We start from the raw sequence: 20,010 nt of genomic DNA, 5'->3' as shown, positions 1-20,010 counted from the left end.
CCACATAAAGGATGTTTGCTTATAGCATGAGAGTTGAAATTAGAAGGCAGAGCATAGCCTTGTTTGACCTCAGCTTGGAAATTGCACGTTGGGTAACTCAAAATTTTCCCCACTCTGCGCGTGCACATGTCTTGGAATAATCATAAAAATACTGTAAATATTGATTTTGGGGTTACAAATAAATTTTAGCAAATAGTTGAATTTGTAAATAATAAGGATCGACTGTAAATAAGAATAAGTAAAATCAGATAAGTTAAAGAAAAATTAAAATTCTCATTAGAGCTTCCAAATAAACTGTATTACAAACATAAAATGTTCCTAACATTAAAAAAAGTAGTTTTAAGCCAGTAGTTTTAAGCCACAATAGATCAAAAGAAGTACTGTTTGTTGAGCCATCAGCTATTGAGATTTTTAGGAGAGAGAGCAAAATTATATAGAATATTAAAGAAAGGCAGTTTTTTTCACATCCAAGATTTGTGACTATAAAATGTGTACCTATTACATTAGCTGTAATGTAGTATAACTTGTACCTATTATATTGCTATAATAGGTTCCTTATAACAGTTTATTATTCTGAAAAACTCAAAAGGCTTTGCATAGACATCATGTCAGTTAATCTGATCAGGGCCCTATGCCTGAAACAAAACAAACAAGGTAACCATTGGAATGATTTTACAAACTTGAAAAGCTATTATATGTGGGCCATCAACCAAAAGAAAAAAGGAAAGAATGTTTCATGATAAAATCTGATTATACCGAAGTGTATTTTGCCCTTTGCCTTTACACATTTAGGGAAAGAAAAAAGCTGAAGCATGAATGTTCATTATTAGTTTCTATCCTTTCCTTTCCTTTCTTTTCTGTTCCTTTCCCTTTCCAAGATTCAGCTTGGTTGCAACTTCTTCCAAAATGTATTAGTTTATTAAAGTAAGAAAAAAAGGAAGGAAAGACAGCAAAGGAAAGAAATAAAAGAAAGAAGTAAAGAAGGAAGGGAAAGAGAATTTAGGAGATAGGCAGTTAAGTGATTGGAAGATGGCATAGATGGATGGGAGGGCGTCCTCAGCAGCTGGAGCAGGATGCTCAAATACAGTGTTAGAAAGTTCAATGTGACTGGAAAAACGTATGTGAGAGTAGGAGTGGCAAAAGATGAGGCAGCCGTCAGATCAGGAAAACCTGTATTACATGCTAAGGAATTTGGGCTTCCCCTGTAAACAGTGCCTTGAAGGATGGAGTAGTATGGTGTAGATATGGCTGAATTTGTGCGTTAGAAAGATGCTTGTGTAACATACAGAGAATACATAGTAAGGATTGGGGGAATAGTGGGCACATCAAAACTTGAGGCAGTTAATCTATTTAGAAAACACTTGCTACCAACACAACATGGAAAGCATAGTGGTAGCATAAACTGGAGAGAGATAATTTTAAGTTTTATATATTATGCAGAAGGTATAGTTTATAGGATTTGACTGGTTAGTTCTTGTTTTTGAGAAAGTGGAAGAATTAAAGAATTAGTCCATAATTTCCAACTTGGAAAAATGAGTTGGATGGGCTGTCTACTAAGACTAGGAATATTGGAGAGAGAGCAGTTTTAGACATCTTGAGTTTGAGATGCCTATAAATTAGCCCAAAGGAAATTTTTAGTAGGCACTTGGTTATGCAATTGTGAGGCTCAAGAGATATATCTTGGTTGGAGATATAAGTCAGTAGAATATTTGTATATTGCTTGCAGTTGAAGCCATAGAAATGGATGAGATTACCTAGGGAGAGTGTGAACAATGAGAAGAGATAAATGCCAGGAAAGAGCTCTGTGAACACAATCATTTCAGGAGCACACAGAGACTGGGGAACATTGTAAAGTAATGAGGAGACCAGAGGAGAGTAATGTGATGGAAGTAATAGGAGGAGAGAATTTCAGGAGGGAGGAAGTGATTCACACAATCAGATATCTCAGACATAGGCTAAGGCCTAAAAAGAGTCAATAGGATTTGATAATTAGGAGGTCACTGATGACTTGCCTAGAGTAGCTTTAGTGCTTTAGTGAGAATAGCCATTAGAAGAGCATATGAGATTTGAAGTGGTATGAAATAAAGAAAAAAAGATTTTAAAAATAGATATATGTGTCTTGAGGATGTTTAGAGATTTAGGGATGGAACCAGTAGAGAAGGAGAGCAGGCCAAAGGATTAGGGTAGACCTAGCAGAAAGACAAAGGAGCAGATCCCTTAAAGGAGCTGTTTATACAGTAAGACACCGAGGAGTTTAGGGTTGATAGGGAAGGAAGTGGATCTATGAAAGGGATAGAGGTAGCGGTAGATTCAAATAGAACAGGGGCATCAAGAAAAGAGGATCTTGATGGGATGAAAACAAGTTATTATGGAGTAAGGGAGTCATAAATTTAGGAGTATGTAGATAGAAATTTGAATTTAAGATTCCAGATGTGAAGATATATTCTGATTAACAAAAAAGTATAGGGTATGGCCATGAAAGTGGATAGGTGAAGTGGAGGTGAATGAAGTTTGATACATTTAAGTAGCTCAAAGAACCTTGAATCTAGGCTGTTAGATGGGTCAACCATTTGGATTTTGAATGTGCTTGTTGATTCTGGCAGTAATGATACTATTAATGATATTTGACATTTATTGCATACTACTTACTATATGTCAGGCACTTTTCTAAGCATGTTACATGTATGAACACATTTAATGCTTACAATGACCCTAGAGGTTGATACTACTTATCTTCATTTTTGGGTTGAGGAAAGTGAAACATAGAGTGCAGTTTCCACACCAGATCCGTGTTAGAGTTGGGATTACACCTTGGGCAGTGTGCTTCCAAAGCTCCTGTTCTTAACTGCTATGCTATATTACCTTTCTTGTAATAAGAAGTATTATTGTAGAAGTGGATGGAAAGGAAGACTGAGCCAGACGTCAGAGTTGTTAGTGAATGAAGGGCCATATTAATTAGTCCTTTTGGTTGCAGGAAAGGGAGAGTGTCTTAGATAATGGAGGTCTCTGTCATGACACAGAAGGCCTAGAAAGTCAGCAGGAACACAGGCAGTTCCAGGGATGAGCAACTCTGAAATTCTGTTTCATAACCTGAGTTTGTCCTCAAGCATGATATCATTGCTTCTCCATGTATTATCCTCTCTATCCTCTTCTTGGACCTAACTGGCCAGCTCTTTCTTTGCAAGTTCAACTTTTAAGGGGAAAGAGAGATGGTGGTTTAGCAGAGACCCAGAGGAACAAGAAATAGATTTTTAACACCTCTTTACCAATAAGAATGAAAGAATAGAAGAAGGATGGTCTTCCAAAGGAGAAGTCTTTGAATGAAAAGTATTTGGGAGAAAATTTTGTTTCTAGTAGAGGGGAAAGATAGAAGCAGCACAGTATCAGAAAAAAGGAATATATATTTTTCTTTCTGTTTTTTAAAACATGACTTACTTTGTTTTACCAAGAATGATAGTGTCTGTGAAAACTATGAAGTGAGTAAAAAGGAAGCATTTTCATTCAAGTTTAATTGGAAGGATTTGAGGAAGGAATGTGGATTATTAATTATGAGGAAGTGTTTGAACAAAATTACTGTGAAGACGAACAAATTCTAAAAGCTATTCAAATTTTTCTAAGCCATGTTAGATTATACATAGCATTTAAAATGGAAGATTCACTTCCTTTTCTGAGAGTGCATCTTATTTGGAGAAACACAGTATGAGACATTATTACAGTTCTTGTTTGAGGATAGCTGTGTCAGAGGTAAGTGATAGAAAATTATGGTTAAAATTTATGTAAGATATTGGAGAGCAGATTAAAGTAAAACGTATATGACATAAATCATCAATATTATGAAATAGTGAAAAAGCAGAAGCATAATGATCATGTTTATTTGTCAAAATTGATATATTCACAAGTACTGAAAGTAGTAATCTTTTACTTTTGTTTTAATTATAATTAAAAATGTAACTGAATACAAATTAAAAATATGAGAATGATCATTTTTATTTCAATAATTCAATCAATCATTCATTGGCCATTATGTCCTAGGCACTGTACTTGCGGTTACCAAAGAAAGGCTAGTCAAAGCTCATTATACTTAATATTTCCAAGCATACTTCATAATTGTATTATGTTGAGATATTTTTATTCACATAAACTTCATATGGGTGCTGGCTATTAAAAATAGTACAACTTCAATTTTATTCTTTTGCTGACAATCTTCTGTTAACACACTTAGCATTTTCATTTCCTAAAATAATTCAGTTCTAAAATACAACACATCTTGATCTCATCTTCTTCAGAATTGGAAATTTGAAAACTAGATCTCCAATAATTGTATTAATTGAGAATTTGTGATGCAAATGTGTAATAATACAAATAAAATTTTAAAATACAATTTAGGAAATATGTGATATGTATTATCCATTTCTATTCAAATTAAGTTTCAGTAAGATTGGGTTCCCATGGAATTAGTTGACATCCTATTAATTCCTATACAACATGCTCATTATTAGTTCATTTTTATTCCTTCTTTTTCTGCTTTTAAAAGTGTTTCTATAAAGTCTCTGATGTTTCTAAGAGTGGTTCTTTACTTTTGTAATTCCTTGATGCTCCTTTTAATAAGCTTTTATAAAAAAATCATCAGTATTGCTTGCTTTAAATTCTGCTACATGCTCCACACTGTCTAGTATGTTAAGGTTTAATATTTTTCTTAGCAAAAGAATTAAATAGATTTCCGACCTCTACTTTTATTCTATATCGGGATAAGGTATAACAACATGGCAGAAGCACTTTAAAGTGCCACTGAAGTTCGCTTAGAAATAATTAGTGTAATGTAACAAATATTTAAATATGTAGTATTTTTTCTTGGAATATAGTAAAGAAATGTTTTAAGAATTTATTTTACTATCTATGCTGCTTCTAGAGAGATCATAGGAAATTTCTCTGTATTTATAAGATTGAACTATTTCCTAATTCCTACTTAGTAAAATGATAGGAATAATGTACCACAAATCTATACAGAATATTCCACCAGGATAAGAATATACTGACTTAAACAATTCTCATCTTAGTATTTTTTCTGTTTTTCTAATTTATATTCCTTTAATAGGAAGAGGTAATATGGAATTAAATGGTTCTTCAAGTATGTCAAAGTCTTGTAAATAATGATTTTGTTTAACAAATGCCAATATAGAAATTATTATGTGCCAGGAACTATGCTAAGTGCTTTGTACATATGTAGTCATTTAATCCTCATAACTACCTTCTGAGGTAAATATTATTATTCTGATTCTGCAAATGAGGAAACTGAGGCATAGAAATGTTAGGTTACTTGCCCAAGCTCACACAACTATTAGGTGGCAGAACCAGAATTTGAATCCAGGTAAGTTGGCTCTTAACGCTATGCTTTGCCACTTCACAAAAAAACCACTCATGAATCTTTTTGGCCACATAAAACATAAATATTCATTTCAGAATTAATGACAATCATATTAATTCTTTTATGATAATTTTTTTATAAAAGTTTTTTAAATTAATTTTTATAAAAATGAATGTTGTGGGGCCAACCCCAAGGCCTAGTGGTTAACTCCTGTGCACTCTGCTTTGGTGGCTGGGGTACAGTTCCCGGGCAGGGACCTTTACCACTTGTTGGCGGCCATGCTGTGGCAGCAACCCACAAAGAAAATAGAGGAAGACAGGCACAGATGTCAGCTCAGGGAGAATCTTCCTCAAGCAAAAAATAGGAGAATTGCAACAGATGTTAGCTCAGGGCTAATATTCCTCAGCAAAAAAAAAAAAAAAAAAAGAAAGAAAGAAAAAGAAAAAAATGAATAGTGCATTTTAAAATCTTTAGGACTTGAGGTTTAAACAGAGTTGATACCCAGAGACACTATAGTTATTTAACAAGGTCTTTGAAAAGTATTTTTAGTCAATTAAATATCTACTATCTTTTATCTGGAATTTTTTTGTTGATTGTTTTCTAGAATATGTAATTTTGAAACATTGATATTATTTTTCAAGGTAAGGGTGATAATAGGAAGCTTATAAATCAGCCTTCTCCTTCTGTTTATTTCTCCTGGTCTACAATGCAGATATTACATATGCAAGGTCTTTATTATAAAGAGTAATTTCATAGATAGGGGTCTATATCTGTGATATAATATTATTTGTTATATAGAATTTTTCCTTACTAGATCATCAAAGCATCCATAGGGACAAGTAAAAATCTTTTACAGCAAAAATCTTGGAATAACAAAACTTGATTAGCTGGAATTCTTCTAACTAGGGTATGGTTAGTTACCTGGAAATGCTTTTACATTACACTTCCATGTAAAAGAGACAAATAAAAAAGAAAACAGAGTAATAACAGGGGTTTAGTTAGACACAGACTATGTCCTAAAATCAGTGTAGTTCTATTTAAATGCGTAAACCACCTGCATCTGACTTTATAGTACAAGAAAACTTCATGTTTGTAATGATGAAGTTTAGGCGAGATATTCTGAAAATAAAGATCCAATTGAATTTACTGTACTGGATTTATTAAATTAGAAAAATAGACTCATATATTTTAGGAAAAATATGAGAAAACTGTTTTCCCTAACAATTTAATTAATCTGAAAACTAAATCAAACAGTGTATCAAGTCGAGTTCCTTAGAATCAGAACTGGAGATGGGAATTCTTGTGCAAGTGACTTGAGGGAGTGCTCTAAGGTGAAACCTTCAAGAAACTCAGGAAAGCAAGACAGGGCAGAGGAAAAAGTGAGGCATATGTGGTGGAAGTTCGGCCTTGGCCTGATCTTACATGGAGCATTGGAGCGTAAATGGCACCACAATTGTCCCACCATTAGGAAAGGAGGTTGATACAGGTAACTCCTGTATCAGTTACCCACTGGCTGAGGCCCACAGTTAGGTGGGGAGAGGTATAACTTCTCAGGCACATCTGGGTGGTGCCTCCCATAAACTGAGGGCATTTCTCAGAAGAAGCGGTAGCTCAACAACTGATGGAGGAGTGTCTATGTCTGACAGAGGGATCTGGAAGGAGGACCAATAATGTCTATTATGACCAATATAATCTATTCAAAGAACACTCTAGAAAACCCTTAAGGGTGCTAGCGTTCTCTGAAATGGAATTTTCACTGTATTTTCCTAATGAATATTGTATAGAAGAAAGAGCTCTATGTTGGGAATCAGGAGATCCCCATTCTCTTGTGTGACCCTCAAGTCTCCTGGGTCTCATAGCTATTTTCTGTAAATTCATAACATGGTTTTTAAGCTCTGTCAGCTTTGAAATCATTTTCTATTGTTCTCTTTTATTATGCACAAATATCTACTCATTAAAATGATCTATTTTGGTTTATTGGACATGCCTTATTTAATATAGTCATAGGAACTATAGTTTCCAAACTTTACTCATTAATTAATTCATTTATTTAACAGTTATTTATTATGTGCCAGACAGAATTCTAGGTGTTGGGAATACAGAATAAGACAGAGAGCCCATAATATTATGTGGTTTCCATTTTTTAATAAGTAAAAGTTTTAAGAAATGTTTTTTGAAATACATGGGAAGGTGAGAAATTTACCTCTTAGAAAAAGAATTAATTTGAATTTATATTAAAAGCCTCACACAGTGAAGGGTTAAAAGAGAATATGAAAAGGCTGTCCTTTTTTCTGGCACTTGATAATGTATGTAGTATGGCTCTTTTTTTAACAAGAGGATCCTTGAAAACGAAGAAAGAATAAACTCTCTAGAAAGGTTTTGTTTTTGTTTTGTATTGTTTCCTTGGTGAAAAGTCTTGTTGGTGAAAAATCATTGAGGAAGCCAGTCTTTTGCACTTAGGCTATGAGATCTACTGATGGGAAGTAAACAAACTATGCCAAAAAGAGTCTGAACAATGCTAAATGCATTTTCCAGAAGCATGAACAAAGGTAGTACGCTCAGCAAAAGAGCCCTGCAAAGCTGCAGTCTGAGTAAAAATGAGAGAAATCAGAGATCAAGGTGAAAATGTTAGTCTGCAGTGAGGGTAGCAAATTCTAATAAAAATGGTTTAACTAGATATGTATTGAATCACCTGACAAAGGGGTCTATAAGCCATGGCTGAGTATAAACAATCACACAGACACTGAAAGAGATGCCAGATAACTCAAGTGGTAGCAGTCACAAAGGCATGGAGTTTAAACAGGGAAAAGAGGAAACCAAGTGGGAAGTGAACCCTAAGTTCATTAAAATATTGCTAGCTTACCAGGAAGGAGAGATTGATGGAAAAAGGGCACTTCAACATATAGGACTTACTTGTAGTTTTCTCTTTATAATATCTAACTTGCTTACTTAATAAACTTGGTAATAATTTATTTATATTCAGTGTATTGAGTTTTCACTATTATTTCAAAGTTCTCATTATGAACCCTTGCCAGATACTATTTATGGCAGAAATGCCTGAATCTGAAGAGACTCAATAGTTACGTCAGTGGTGCCCAGGTGAGGAGGCAACATCATAAGTGAGGTTACCTACTGTGTTGTCTCTCTTGTAGAGAGGAAAAGGTGGTCTATCATCATATAGTATATCATTATGCAGGTTGCTTCACTTAAACCAGCCCTCTTTGGGAGTGGCATAGTTCCTAAATGTGCTAACTTAACATACTTGTCTACATGTCACATTATTTTCAAAAATAAAAATTAAGTATTTGTACTTTTTTTTCCCACGGGGATTTTATACACTTTTTATACACAAAAAAATTAGGTAAGGAAAAGTATTGGTGGCTTAAATCATTAGTCCGTCTTGCTTTTTTCCACGATAGAATATGCATAGCATGACATTGCTTTATGAAAAATCTGTAATCAAGACAACAAACACAACAAAATATAGAATCTCTGTTGTGAGGTAGTATATTTTTGGATAACATTATATTGATTCAGAAGATAGCACATTTTGCCTTGGGTAATAGATAACTGTTATGTTTTTGTCTATCAGCATTTTTTTTTTTTTTGAAATGCCTCTCTCTGACCTAAGGGGCTCTCAATCAAGAGTGCCATTTCCTCTACCAGGAGTGGCACCCTGATCCAAGCTGAGCCAATCATAGGCATCCTCAGGACTTTTTTTTTTTTACTGGAGCCAGTGGGCAGGAGGGCTGTATTTTTGTAGGACTGTTAGCTTAGCACCAAGGAAAATCTAAGCCTACAGCCCATGAGCATGTCTTTACCACCTCAAGGGGTGGCATCTGGCCATGAATGAAGACAAAGGAGAGGAAAGTTAAAATGTGGCTAGAGATAAAGACATTCAGCCCCTGGATCTAGCCTCAGCTCTGCTGTGTGTAGATACCTAGATTTTTAGTTAGATGAGTCAATGTATTTCTTCTTTTCACTTAAATTAGTGTTGATTGAGTTTCCGTCACTTGCAAAGTTGCAATATGTGTATCCGACCAATATGCATATAGCTTTTTTGTTTATACTTAATTTCTAGAAAATTAAAAAATAGAAATGCTAATTCTTATAAATGTATAACTCAAGATATATCAAAATATTTTAAAACCAGTCACATAATAAAGCTACTGTATTAATTCATCCATGAAGTTTATGACAAATATTACATTTTAGAATACTATGCTGGGTAGATTCTTAGTTATAACCATATCACATAACAGAACATAATTTTGTAAAGTGTGGGCTCTGGATCCTATTGTCTGGTTTTGAATCCTAGCTTAGCCAATCATACTGTCTGACCTTGCCTTTTCTCTACTTCAGTTTCCTTATCTATAAGATGAAGATTACATGGGACCATCCTCACAGAGTTGTTGGGAGTGTTCAACGTAATAATACATGTAAACTGTGTCTAGCACATAGAAAGTGGTCTACAAATGTTAGCTACTATTGTTAATGTAATTATTTTTTGGATCCATGAAAAAATTTTTATCATAATGAAGGCTATTAGTGGTAGCTTTTATATCAGTGATAAAAAAGAGAAGGGTAAACTGCTATAGAAATACTGGTGGACTGCAGTCTGGGAAAGCACCCTGATGACATAATGTTCTAGGTAAACGCCAACTGCTCTGCTTATTTGGCAAGTTGGCATGAGGCATAACAGTGTGTTTATAAACATCTGCGCCCTCGGCTAGGATGTTTCTGTATGGGCAAAAGGAAAGTGAAGTGGAAGCAAAATTTCCATATTATTTATTCTGGTTGATAATTTGTATTGAGGAATTTTAAGAGTTTGGAGATATGTAATACAGCATTATTTACAGTCTATTCAAGACTACATACTGTCTGAGGATAATTTTATTATTATGTGTATATATGTGAGAACCTTCTTGTGGCCTCACTTTCACATGAAAGAGAAATAGGGAGAAATGAACAAGCATTGGGAGATATTCAAGGTACCTCATGGGATTATCATGCAGTTTTGTGTCACAAGGTGAAGAAGCCATAGAGAAGGAGTTAGCCTTGGCACAAAGACTAGAAAAAAAACAGGTAGACAGATTTTCCTGGGAAATTTTTATAGGCAATATTACTAAACCTCACTAGGCTACAACCTACCAATATGTTGATCTTGTGGAATTCATGTGCTTGTTAGCAGGGGATTGTTTATACGCTTAGAGGGGGGTTTATTTGAACACTTATTCTATGATTTCTCAGGGGACCTGCATCTGCAAATCAGCAGAGAATACCTCCTTAGTAAATTATAATCCAAATTTACTCATAAATTACCTTCGATCTGGAAAGGGGTAAAAGGGAAAATTGTATGTCCTGGTCCATTAATCTCACTAAAGTCTAATACACAAAGAGTTTTCGTAGTTCTAAAAATTGTGCATGTTTAAATTTGCAGTATTAAATGTGTATAAAGAGATTCTTAGTTGAATGTAGTTTGGGAATTATTAACATAATTAACAAGCATATAATCTTCGAGTTTTAATCTACAAACAGCTTCTGGACTAGAGGCCGGTTTTGGACATGATCCAGTCTCGATAGTATGTTACTCGAGTGTAGACACCAGGCTTGTTTGGAAGGGCACATTCATCTCCCCAGCTTACAATACCAGCAAGGAACCAAGTGCCCTTATAATCTGCACCAACCAGAGGTCCACCAGAATCACCCTAGAAAGAAAGAGGATATATACAATTACTATAATTTAAAGGTGAATACTGCTTATTTTTCTCTTTTGTAGTAAAGACAAGGAGAGACAGAAGATGGAAAAAACCCTAGATATTTCAATATTAAAATGATTCCAGTCTAGAATATTTTTGTGTTCTATAATCATTTATTTAAATAAAAGATATTGGTATATGTCTTTGGATATAACAATATAATAATGGAAAATATATATGAAAAGTTTCAACTCAATTATTACCCAAAAGAGATACTGAAGGTTTTGTTGCTTATGCAGTCATCAGTATGCTGAGGAATTCTCTGATTATCTCCTTCAAATTCCCTATTTTGAGGCAGATGCTGGGAAAAAAGAAGGTTTATATTTACCTACGACCAGCACTGGACTATTATTCTTCTGTTCTTGTGTAAACATCCCTTCAATTTTCAGAATTGTGCAATTTGGCTAAACTACCCTCTACACTTCTTATGATTGTCATCTACTATGTTTAGACCATTTTTCAAGAATGATGGAACACTTTGGCATCTGGATTTTACTTTGCTCTAATCCTTCCCATCATCCTGAATAATTTCAGCATCTATTGGATGAACCCATAGTCTCTTTGTTTCCTTGATTCTGATCATCTACATATTTATTAGACATTTCCAGGTCACTCCTTGTCATCATCTCGAACTAGTCCATCTCTGAAATGCCATATTCAGCATTATGATTACATGTACCTATCCCTTCAGTTTTCTCATTCCACTACTTTTCACTTTACATCTACTCTTCAACCTCATTAAGAATGCCAATTCTTAATTCCTCCCTTTTTCTCCTAGTGTATTAGCTTATTTCCTTTCCTTATGTGACTATATTCCTAATTTACCTATACCACTACTCTTTCAATAGGATTCTCAGCTTCTTACCTTCCTCCCCATCATAACCTGGGCCAAACCATACACTGTGAAGAAAAATCATATTACAAATTTACACCCTCAAATCAACACCTCTTCCCAATATCTGTGTCCCTTGCCATATTCCTTTCTCATTTTTAAGAGCAGCCAATCCGAACTTTTCTCATTTTACAATGAAAATTTTCTTTAAGTTTAAAAAATTTTTTAAATGTGCATAATACACATAACATAAAAATTTACCATTTTAACTATTTTTAAGTATACAATTCAGTGGCATTAAGTACATTCATATTGTTGTGTCATCATTACCACCATCCATCTCCAGAACTTTTTTCATCTTGTAAAACTGAAATTCTATACCCGTTAAACTCCCCATTGTTCCCTTTCTCCAGCTCCTGGAGACCATTACTCTACTTTTTGTCTCTAAAAATTGACTCTCTAGGTACCTCCTATGAGTGGAGTCATACAGTATTTTCCCTTTTGTGACCAGCTTGTTTCACTTAGCATAATGTCTTCAAGGTTCATACATGTTGTAGCATGTGTCAGAATTTTCTTCATTTTTACAGCTAAATAATAATTTTATGTATATACCACATTTTGTTTATCCACTTATCCATCAATGGGCACTTTGGCTGCTTCCATCTTTTGGCTCTTGTGAATAGTGCTGCTATGAACATGGATGTACACATATCTATTTGTCCCTGCTTTCAATTCTTCTGGGTATATCCCCAGAAATGGAATTGCTGGATCATATGGTAATTTGTTTTTAACTTTTTTGAGGAACGCTTATGCTTTTTTCCATAGAGGCTGCACCATTTTACATTCCCACCGATGGTGAACTAGGCTCATTTCTCAATTATAAAAAATCCAGTTCCGTCACTCAGAAGCTAGTGTCTTGCTTAGTTTCAAATTCATAGAGTAAGTGGGGAGTAACAGGTAGCAATCTCTCCGTTTCTTGTCCCTATCTCTTTTGACTTCCCAGCTCACCTATATCAGCTCACATCTGTATCTAATCTCCTTTTCAGATAAATGGATATATTTAGTTCTTTCCAAGGCTAGTCCCTCCCTCATTCTCTGGATCAAGAAACTTATTCTATCAATAACCTTCTCTTTTTTTGTTTGTATTCTCCTAAGAGGTCTTCATTTCCTTCACTGCCATTCCCTTCCAGGCATATAGATTTTTTTTTGGAGGAGGGGGGATCTTGCCTACCTGAAAAATGACAACCTCTCTGGATCTTAAGACCACCTCTATTGCCCTAATTATCTTCCTTTCATAGCTAAGTGACTTGAAGTAGTAGTCTATATTGAAGTTTACATTTTCTCATCCCGTTCTCAACTTCTAAATTGTTTTTCTTTCCATTAATTCACCTTCCCAAACTTTACCAATAAACAATTGTTGAATTTGATACTCTTTCCAGCATTTATCTTACTTGACTTCTCTATGGCATGTGTCACTATTAGCTATTTCTTTTTCTGATCCCTGACTCCTGTGACTCCAAGTTCTTATTGTTTTTCTGATCTTTCATAGCTCTTATTGTTAGCCCCTGAAAAACACATATACCCAAGTTCTGTTACTTAGGTGCTTCTTATTTTACACACTTTATCTGAACAATTGTATTCATGTTCTTGAATTTAACTACCATCCAGACAGCAATGACTTTAGGTATGTATCACTAGCCAGAACTCTTTCCTGAGTTCAAAGTTTTCATTTGTAATGGTATATTGGACATATCTGCCTGGCTATTCCACAGGTACCTCAAATTTAGCACACTCAAACTGAACTTTCATCCTTTTCAAACCTGCTCTTTTTCCTGTACATCCTTGATCTAGTTGCTCAGGGAGAAATATCAGAGTTAGAATTTATTCTTTCGTTTCCTTCTTCCTCACAGCTAATCAGCTCTTAGTCTTGTCCACTCAACGGTCTCTTCATTCCTGCTGTGTCTTAGTTGAAGCCCTCACTATCTTTCTTAGGCAAAATATTTTAATAGATTCCATTATCTCTAGCTCCCTTGCTTCCAGTCCATCTTCCACTCTGCATGTATTGGATTTGGCAATTAGACAATCATTAGTAACCTTGGCTGGAATGCTTTCAGTGGACTGGAAGGGCAAAAGTCTGCAAGCAGTGGGTCACAGAGTGAATAAGTTGAGATTGTGGAGCAATGAGGCAACCTGTTCTTTAGAGATTTGACCGAGAAAGGGAGAGTAGAATATATCAAGAGAGAGACCTAATAATGTTTGTGGAATATGTGGAAGAGTCCATTAGAGTGGGACAATTTGGAAAATATGGAAGAAAGTTAAAATTAATGGAAAGTTCAAATACCTTTGTAGGTGGAAAGAGAGTGGTTGAAGAACACAGGTAAAAGATTAGCTTTGAATAAAAGAAACTTGTTCATCCTAAGCCTAGAAGGTGAGGATAAGTATAAATATAAATCTACCAGGTAGAAAAGAATTGAAAGGAGTTCTCATATGATTGCTTTCCTTTCTTTTTCTGGTTAGTAGGAGGGAATGTCATATATTATGAAATATAAGGGCCTAGTGGGATACATTCAAACAATGTAATGACAGTTTGACTTAGCAGCATAAAAGATGCATTAAAGTGTGTTAAGGACCCAGCTGTGATTATATGACACGAATTTACAAGGCTGCAAGATTTCTTTTAGCTGTGCTCAGGAGCCCACATGTAAAAGCAAGTATAGTAGATAGATTGCTCTCTGGTTAGAGATTACTAGGATGAGTGTGGTGAAAGTGGAAGATGGTGAAGTCATTGAGGGCACTGTCAATAGAGTGGTTGAAATAATAAAGCATGGGTTCTAGGCTGCATAAGGTTAGAAAAGAGTCATGGGCTGAGGGTGATGGACTGAGAGAAAATTGAGAGAAACAGGGATTTAAGCTTGTCATGACTTCAAAGAACAGGTTTGTGAGACAGTTGGAAAGATGGGAATCTGTAATTAGAGATAATAATTATGTATCACAAGTACTTGTTTGCATGTCTTCCAGCTCCTAGAGTGCAAGAACAATGCTTTATTCACTTTTAACTCCCCTGCACCTAGCACAGGGTCTGGTCCATAGTTGGCAGTCAATAAGTAATCATTACATGAACCAAAGAATGAATAAAATAAGGGTCTTCCTGGCTTTATCACTGATTTTGCCTGCCTAGGTAACTACAGTAGGACTTTGTTAGCTCTTGGACTATTGCTCATAAATAGCATCAGAGGTGTTTAGAACATATTAAACATAAGGAAAGGCAGCTTAGGGTAGCATTCAGAGTATAGGCTCTGGAACCCAATTTCCTGTGTTTAAATCTCAGTTCTGCCCCTGAATACCTGTGTGAGTTTAGACAAATCACTTAATCTCTTTGTCTCAGTCTCCTCATCTGAGAAATAGGGTTTATAATAGTACAAACACACATCACAGGATTGTGATAACTTGAATATATTAATATTTGTAAAGAGCTTAAAACAGTGCTTGGCACATGGAGATGCTATATAAGTATTGTTAAATAAATAAAATTTTTAGGGTGTTGGACCCAGTTGCGTGTTTCTCAGTGAAAGAGAGCCAGTTGAACTAGAGTCACCAATATTCCATTTCATCTCTGTATTGCTTATTCCAAATTGAGTTTCTTCCCCACTCCCACTCACTGCTTCTTATAACAGTAAGGGTGGTTTAGCACCATAGTACTTTAATGAGACCTATCAGATACCAGTATAATTTTAATTAGTTACTTTGGCTATGAAACATCCTTAAACCTTTAAAAAATTGTCAGTCTTCTGAGAAAATTGAACAGGTTAATTGGAAATTGAAAACTATAAGAAAAAAGTCTTCTTGAGAATAGAATAGGCAGATTTACCTGGCAGGCATCCACAGTTCCCTCCAGGAACCCGGCACATAGCATTCCAGGGGTGATCACACCACTGTATACTTTTCCACGGTTGCAGATCTTATTATCGATGATCTTCACTAATCCTTTTTGGAGTATATTAGGACTTATTCCTAAAGGGAGAAAATTGTATAATTTTTGCTCAAGTCAATATCAATCCCTCTGGCTAGATTATTAGTATCTAACACTATGTACAATTTCCAAATCAATGTAAAACATATGTTTTAATTAAGTTTTAATTGTATCCTTTCTTAGTAACAAGGAAGTAATGTTATGAACACACCAAGCTATTGTTAAAAATGACCATCTTTAGAAATACTTGGTTTGTCCATCCATATGTGATGGGATTTTTCCCCTTTTGAATTGTTTTGGAATTTTACATTTTTTACATCTATGCCTTAGAAAGCAAAATGAAAAATTCATGTTTCAGAAACATACAATTTTATAATCATTTTTATATTGTCTGCTGTTTGTTACTATAATTCTGAATCTTTGAATTAATTTTAGGTTTATTTTTTTCTGCTTTCAAATGCATTTATAAACATGAAGAGCCACTAAATCTTTACATTATTAGTGTCATACGGATGCACATGTTTAAATGGTCTTTGCTTAAGTTTTGCCTTGTCACAGAGGGCTACTCATTTCACCCCATCGAAAATGCTCAATCCTCTGTGGTCTTTGTTTTTTCTATGACACTTACCTGCATAAAACATGCTGTGTAATCTACTTATTTATTATATTTCATGAATATTATCTGTCTTTTTTTGCTAAGAATGTAAGCTTTATGAGGGCAGAAATATTTGCCTAGTTTATTCAGTAACATATCCAAACCAGCTAGGACAGTACTTGGAACAAAGGTGGTGATCAAAATAAATGCTTATGGAATGAATGAATGAAAAGGAGGAAAATTAATTACTTATTAAAATAATACATTTCTGTAAAGCTGCCATTGTTAAGGGAAATTATTGTAAATAGTCCTATGAAATTGTGGTTTCTGTATGAATGTTGTTGAGGATAATTTTCAATCCATTGCACATTATTCTCTTTAAAATGACACAGATAAAGTATTTCTTAGTTTTAGTTCTGATTCTGAGTTTTTTTTGTTAAACTCCTAAAACTCAAACCATGTAATGGAGGAAGGTTAGGAACTCACCATCAGACTTTAATGTTCCCCATCCAGTGACCACCACATCAGAATTGGGTGGGAATGAATAAGTAGGTTCTGGAAGACATGCTCTTCGGATGTTGCTTGAATATAATACTGGCGAAGACAGATGCACAAGGGCAATGTCATTATCGTGTGCAGGGTAATGGTAATTTTCGTGAATTATTATATTCTTGACACTTCGCTGTGTTTGTGGATCACTTAAAAGAAGCCCAAAAGTAACTTTCCATCCTTTGGGATCCTTGGCCCTAAAGAAAATAAATTTATTTATTAGAAGTCCTATATATTGGAATTGTAGGAATTAATATCTTAAACTTTTTTTAACAGTTAGATATATTTTGAAGTTCCATAGTACATACAAGCATACAAAAGTGAAGCTATATGTAAGAGAAAAAATAAAAATAATGGTAACATGAATAGACTTTGGATAACTCAGTAAGTTATATTTTAAAAGATAACCTATGGAAACTACATTTTATTCCTTATTTTGTCCAGAAAAGACTCATGGGGATTTAGAAAGATACAGATGACAGCACAAGATAATAAGATTAAAGATAAAGTGGGCAAGGATAGGGGACAGAGTAAATTTATGGAAATTAAGGAAGTAGTCTAAGTCCTCTTTTATACTCATTAAAAACTATAAATAGAAAGATATTTCTGACTTTTACTATTATTTATTAATCAAGGATTTGTATATTAAGCACTGAAAAATAGTGCTGCTGGAACATTTTCAAACTCTTAAGTTCGAAAAGAATTTTTGTTTAAAAATAAAACCAGTAAGTGCTACATAAAACCAATAGAAATTAGTGAACTGAACCATCAAATAAAAGGGTAAAAACTTTTAGGTAAAAAAATAGCAAACTTTTGGTGCAATAATATATCCTTTAAAGAAATAATCATTTCAAATAGGGCTATAATATATATGGGGGGATGCAGGATGAATTCAAATACTTATGATTAAATCAATGAGACAATGTAATGATGAGAAAGAAAGAAAGAGAAGACCTGTGTTCAATTTGGGATTTACAGTTTCTTTATAAAATTAAATTAAATGAATCTAGCTTGATGATTCTCAGCTGAGGGCTATTTTGTCTTCCAGGAGACATGTAGTAGCGTCTTGAGACATTTTTGGTTTTCAGTCCTGGGGGGATACTGGCATTTGCTGAGTAGAGGCCAGTCATGCTGCTAAATATCCTATAATGTACAGGATATCACCCACAAGAAAGAATTATTTGGTCCGAAATATCAATTGTGTCACTTTTGACAAACCCTGCTCTGGTCTGAATATATCTGCTTTTTTTTTTACTGATACTTCCAATGAGTAACTTTGAGGATCTATACTTCACAATATTGAACAGTTGGAGGCTTAGTTGTGTGACCATATTCTTGAAAGATGTGTATCAGATGTTTAGGTACTTGAGTGGCTTTGAGGCCTTTATGTGGTCTAGAACTTACTTTATGAAACAGTGAGCAGCAGTGACAAGCCAGCTGTTACTAATCAGAGTGGCTCCACACAAGTGGACATTGTTTTGTTGAAGGCTAGCTTGCCAGGGCCATTCCCCTTCTTTGGCATCTATGCCCTCTGCTATCTTGTTGCCAGAGGAAGTTATTGTGCGTTGTCCACAACCTGCTCAAAATAGAGTTCATTAGCATATAATGATATTGATATTACTTATGCATACATTGCTATAGTAAACAAATGCCCCATAATACATGTCACTATTAACTATTAACTGAGGAAAAACTCACAGTCTTGGAGAAGTTAGGACTAACTTACTGCGACCTGAGATTTCCTAAGAATTCAAAGTTGATTGACATTATCCTCTCCCATCTTTATCATTCACATACACTCTCTGTGTGTCTGGAATTAAATGTTTGCATGTGGAATATAATAATGACATAACCAGTTACTAAGTCGCATAGGGAAATGTGTGCTTTTTAATTTTGTGAGCAGTTTTTTAAAGCAATGATTGCTGTGAAACACTCATAAGAAAGTGAGAATGAATGTGAATATGAATGAAATATTGATGAGAAACAGAGTAGACAGAAATGTGTTCACGCTCAAGTTCCAATACATAATACCTGCATAAAAGGAATAACACTTGAAGACAGCCAGCTCTTTCCCAAAGTTATATGCTTCTCTGAATCGGGACTGTGCTCTAGGGTCAGTTTAGATCCAGAGGAACTGCTAGATTCTTAAATCTTTAAGGCAAATCTGTAGTAATAGTACAACTTCACTATTATTCTGTCTGACTCTCTGAGTCTCTTGACTGTCTTATCTTACTCCAACTATAGCACTGAGATTGTCCCTTAATAGTTTATGGTATCTTTCACTAGAGGTTGTCAACTTCATTAATAAATATTTTTAGAGGGCAGAAACCATATTTTTTTTTTAAAAAATGTATCTCCAGAACCTACCGCAGAGAACCTATCACATAAAAGGAGCTTGACAAATGTTTGTAGAAGTGAAGTCTATAGAGTGTAATCCATGAGGCATCTTGAAATAAAAATGATGTTTGACTGCAAACGCTTTTCTATAATGGGTATGTTCCTAAGCATTTAGAGAGTGAAGAAAACTTGCCATAATCAATGTGATGGGCGTAGATTAAAAGCAGTGGCTCTCAATCAGGGACAATTTTGCACACCATCTCCCCCATCCCCAGGAGAAATTTGGCAATACCTGGAGACATTTTTGGTTGTCATAATTGGGGAAGGGGCTACTGGTATCTAGTGGATAGAAGCCAGGGATGCTACTAAAAGTCCTATAATGCACAGGACTGTCCCTGAAACAAAGAATTATGTGGCCCGAAATGTTAATAGTGTTAAGATTGAGAAACTCTGAGTTAGAGAAAGGTATTTGTATCAAGAATAAGAACCTTAAAATTAATTGGAAAGGTTAGATGGTCGATTGCTTCTCAGAGATGTTGTTAATTATATGTGACAAGATGTATCTTGAGATATTCTTTCCTGAGAGTGGAAAGGCATTAGTTG

General features: G+C 34.7%; 1 protein-coding gene and 1 long non-coding RNA gene across 3 annotated transcripts in view; one reads left to right on the top strand and one right to left on the bottom strand.

Moving 5' to 3' along the window:
- The window catches only part of LOC111772899 (uncharacterized), a 107,827-nt gene that overhangs the window by 32,882 nt on the left and 54,935 nt on the right, over positions 1 to 20,010 (top strand). The gene's annotated exons all lie outside the window — the stretch shown is intronic.
- LOC138923464 (transmembrane protease serine 11C-like) overlaps positions 4,504 to 20,010 on the bottom strand; it is a 65,505-nt gene continuing 49,998 nt past the window's right edge. The window contains exons 7-10 of one of the 2 annotated variants that reach the window (XM_070262394.1): positions 18,475 to 18,646; positions 17,008 to 17,267; positions 15,825 to 15,967; positions 4,504 to 11,073 (exon numbers count right to left, since the gene is read on the bottom strand). In XM_070262394.1, coding sequence (XP_070118495.1) covers positions 10,912 to 11,073; positions 15,825 to 15,967; positions 17,008 to 17,267; positions 18,475 to 18,646 — 737 coding nt within the window. In that variant the 3' untranslated portion in view covers positions 4,504 to 10,911. The remainder of the gene's footprint in view (positions 11,074 to 15,824; positions 15,968 to 17,007; positions 17,268 to 18,474; positions 18,647 to 20,010) is intronic. The other variant, XM_070262395.1, reaches the window with a different exon arrangement.

The sequence above is a fragment of the Equus caballus genome, chromosome 3, assembly GCF_041296265.1.
Source record: "Equus caballus isolate H_3958 breed thoroughbred chromosome 3, TB-T2T, whole genome shotgun sequence".
In the NCBI taxonomy this organism is placed as follows: domain Eukaryota; kingdom Metazoa; phylum Chordata; class Mammalia; order Perissodactyla; family Equidae; genus Equus; species Equus caballus.
This window is presented reverse-complemented; position numbering and strand designations above follow the sequence as displayed.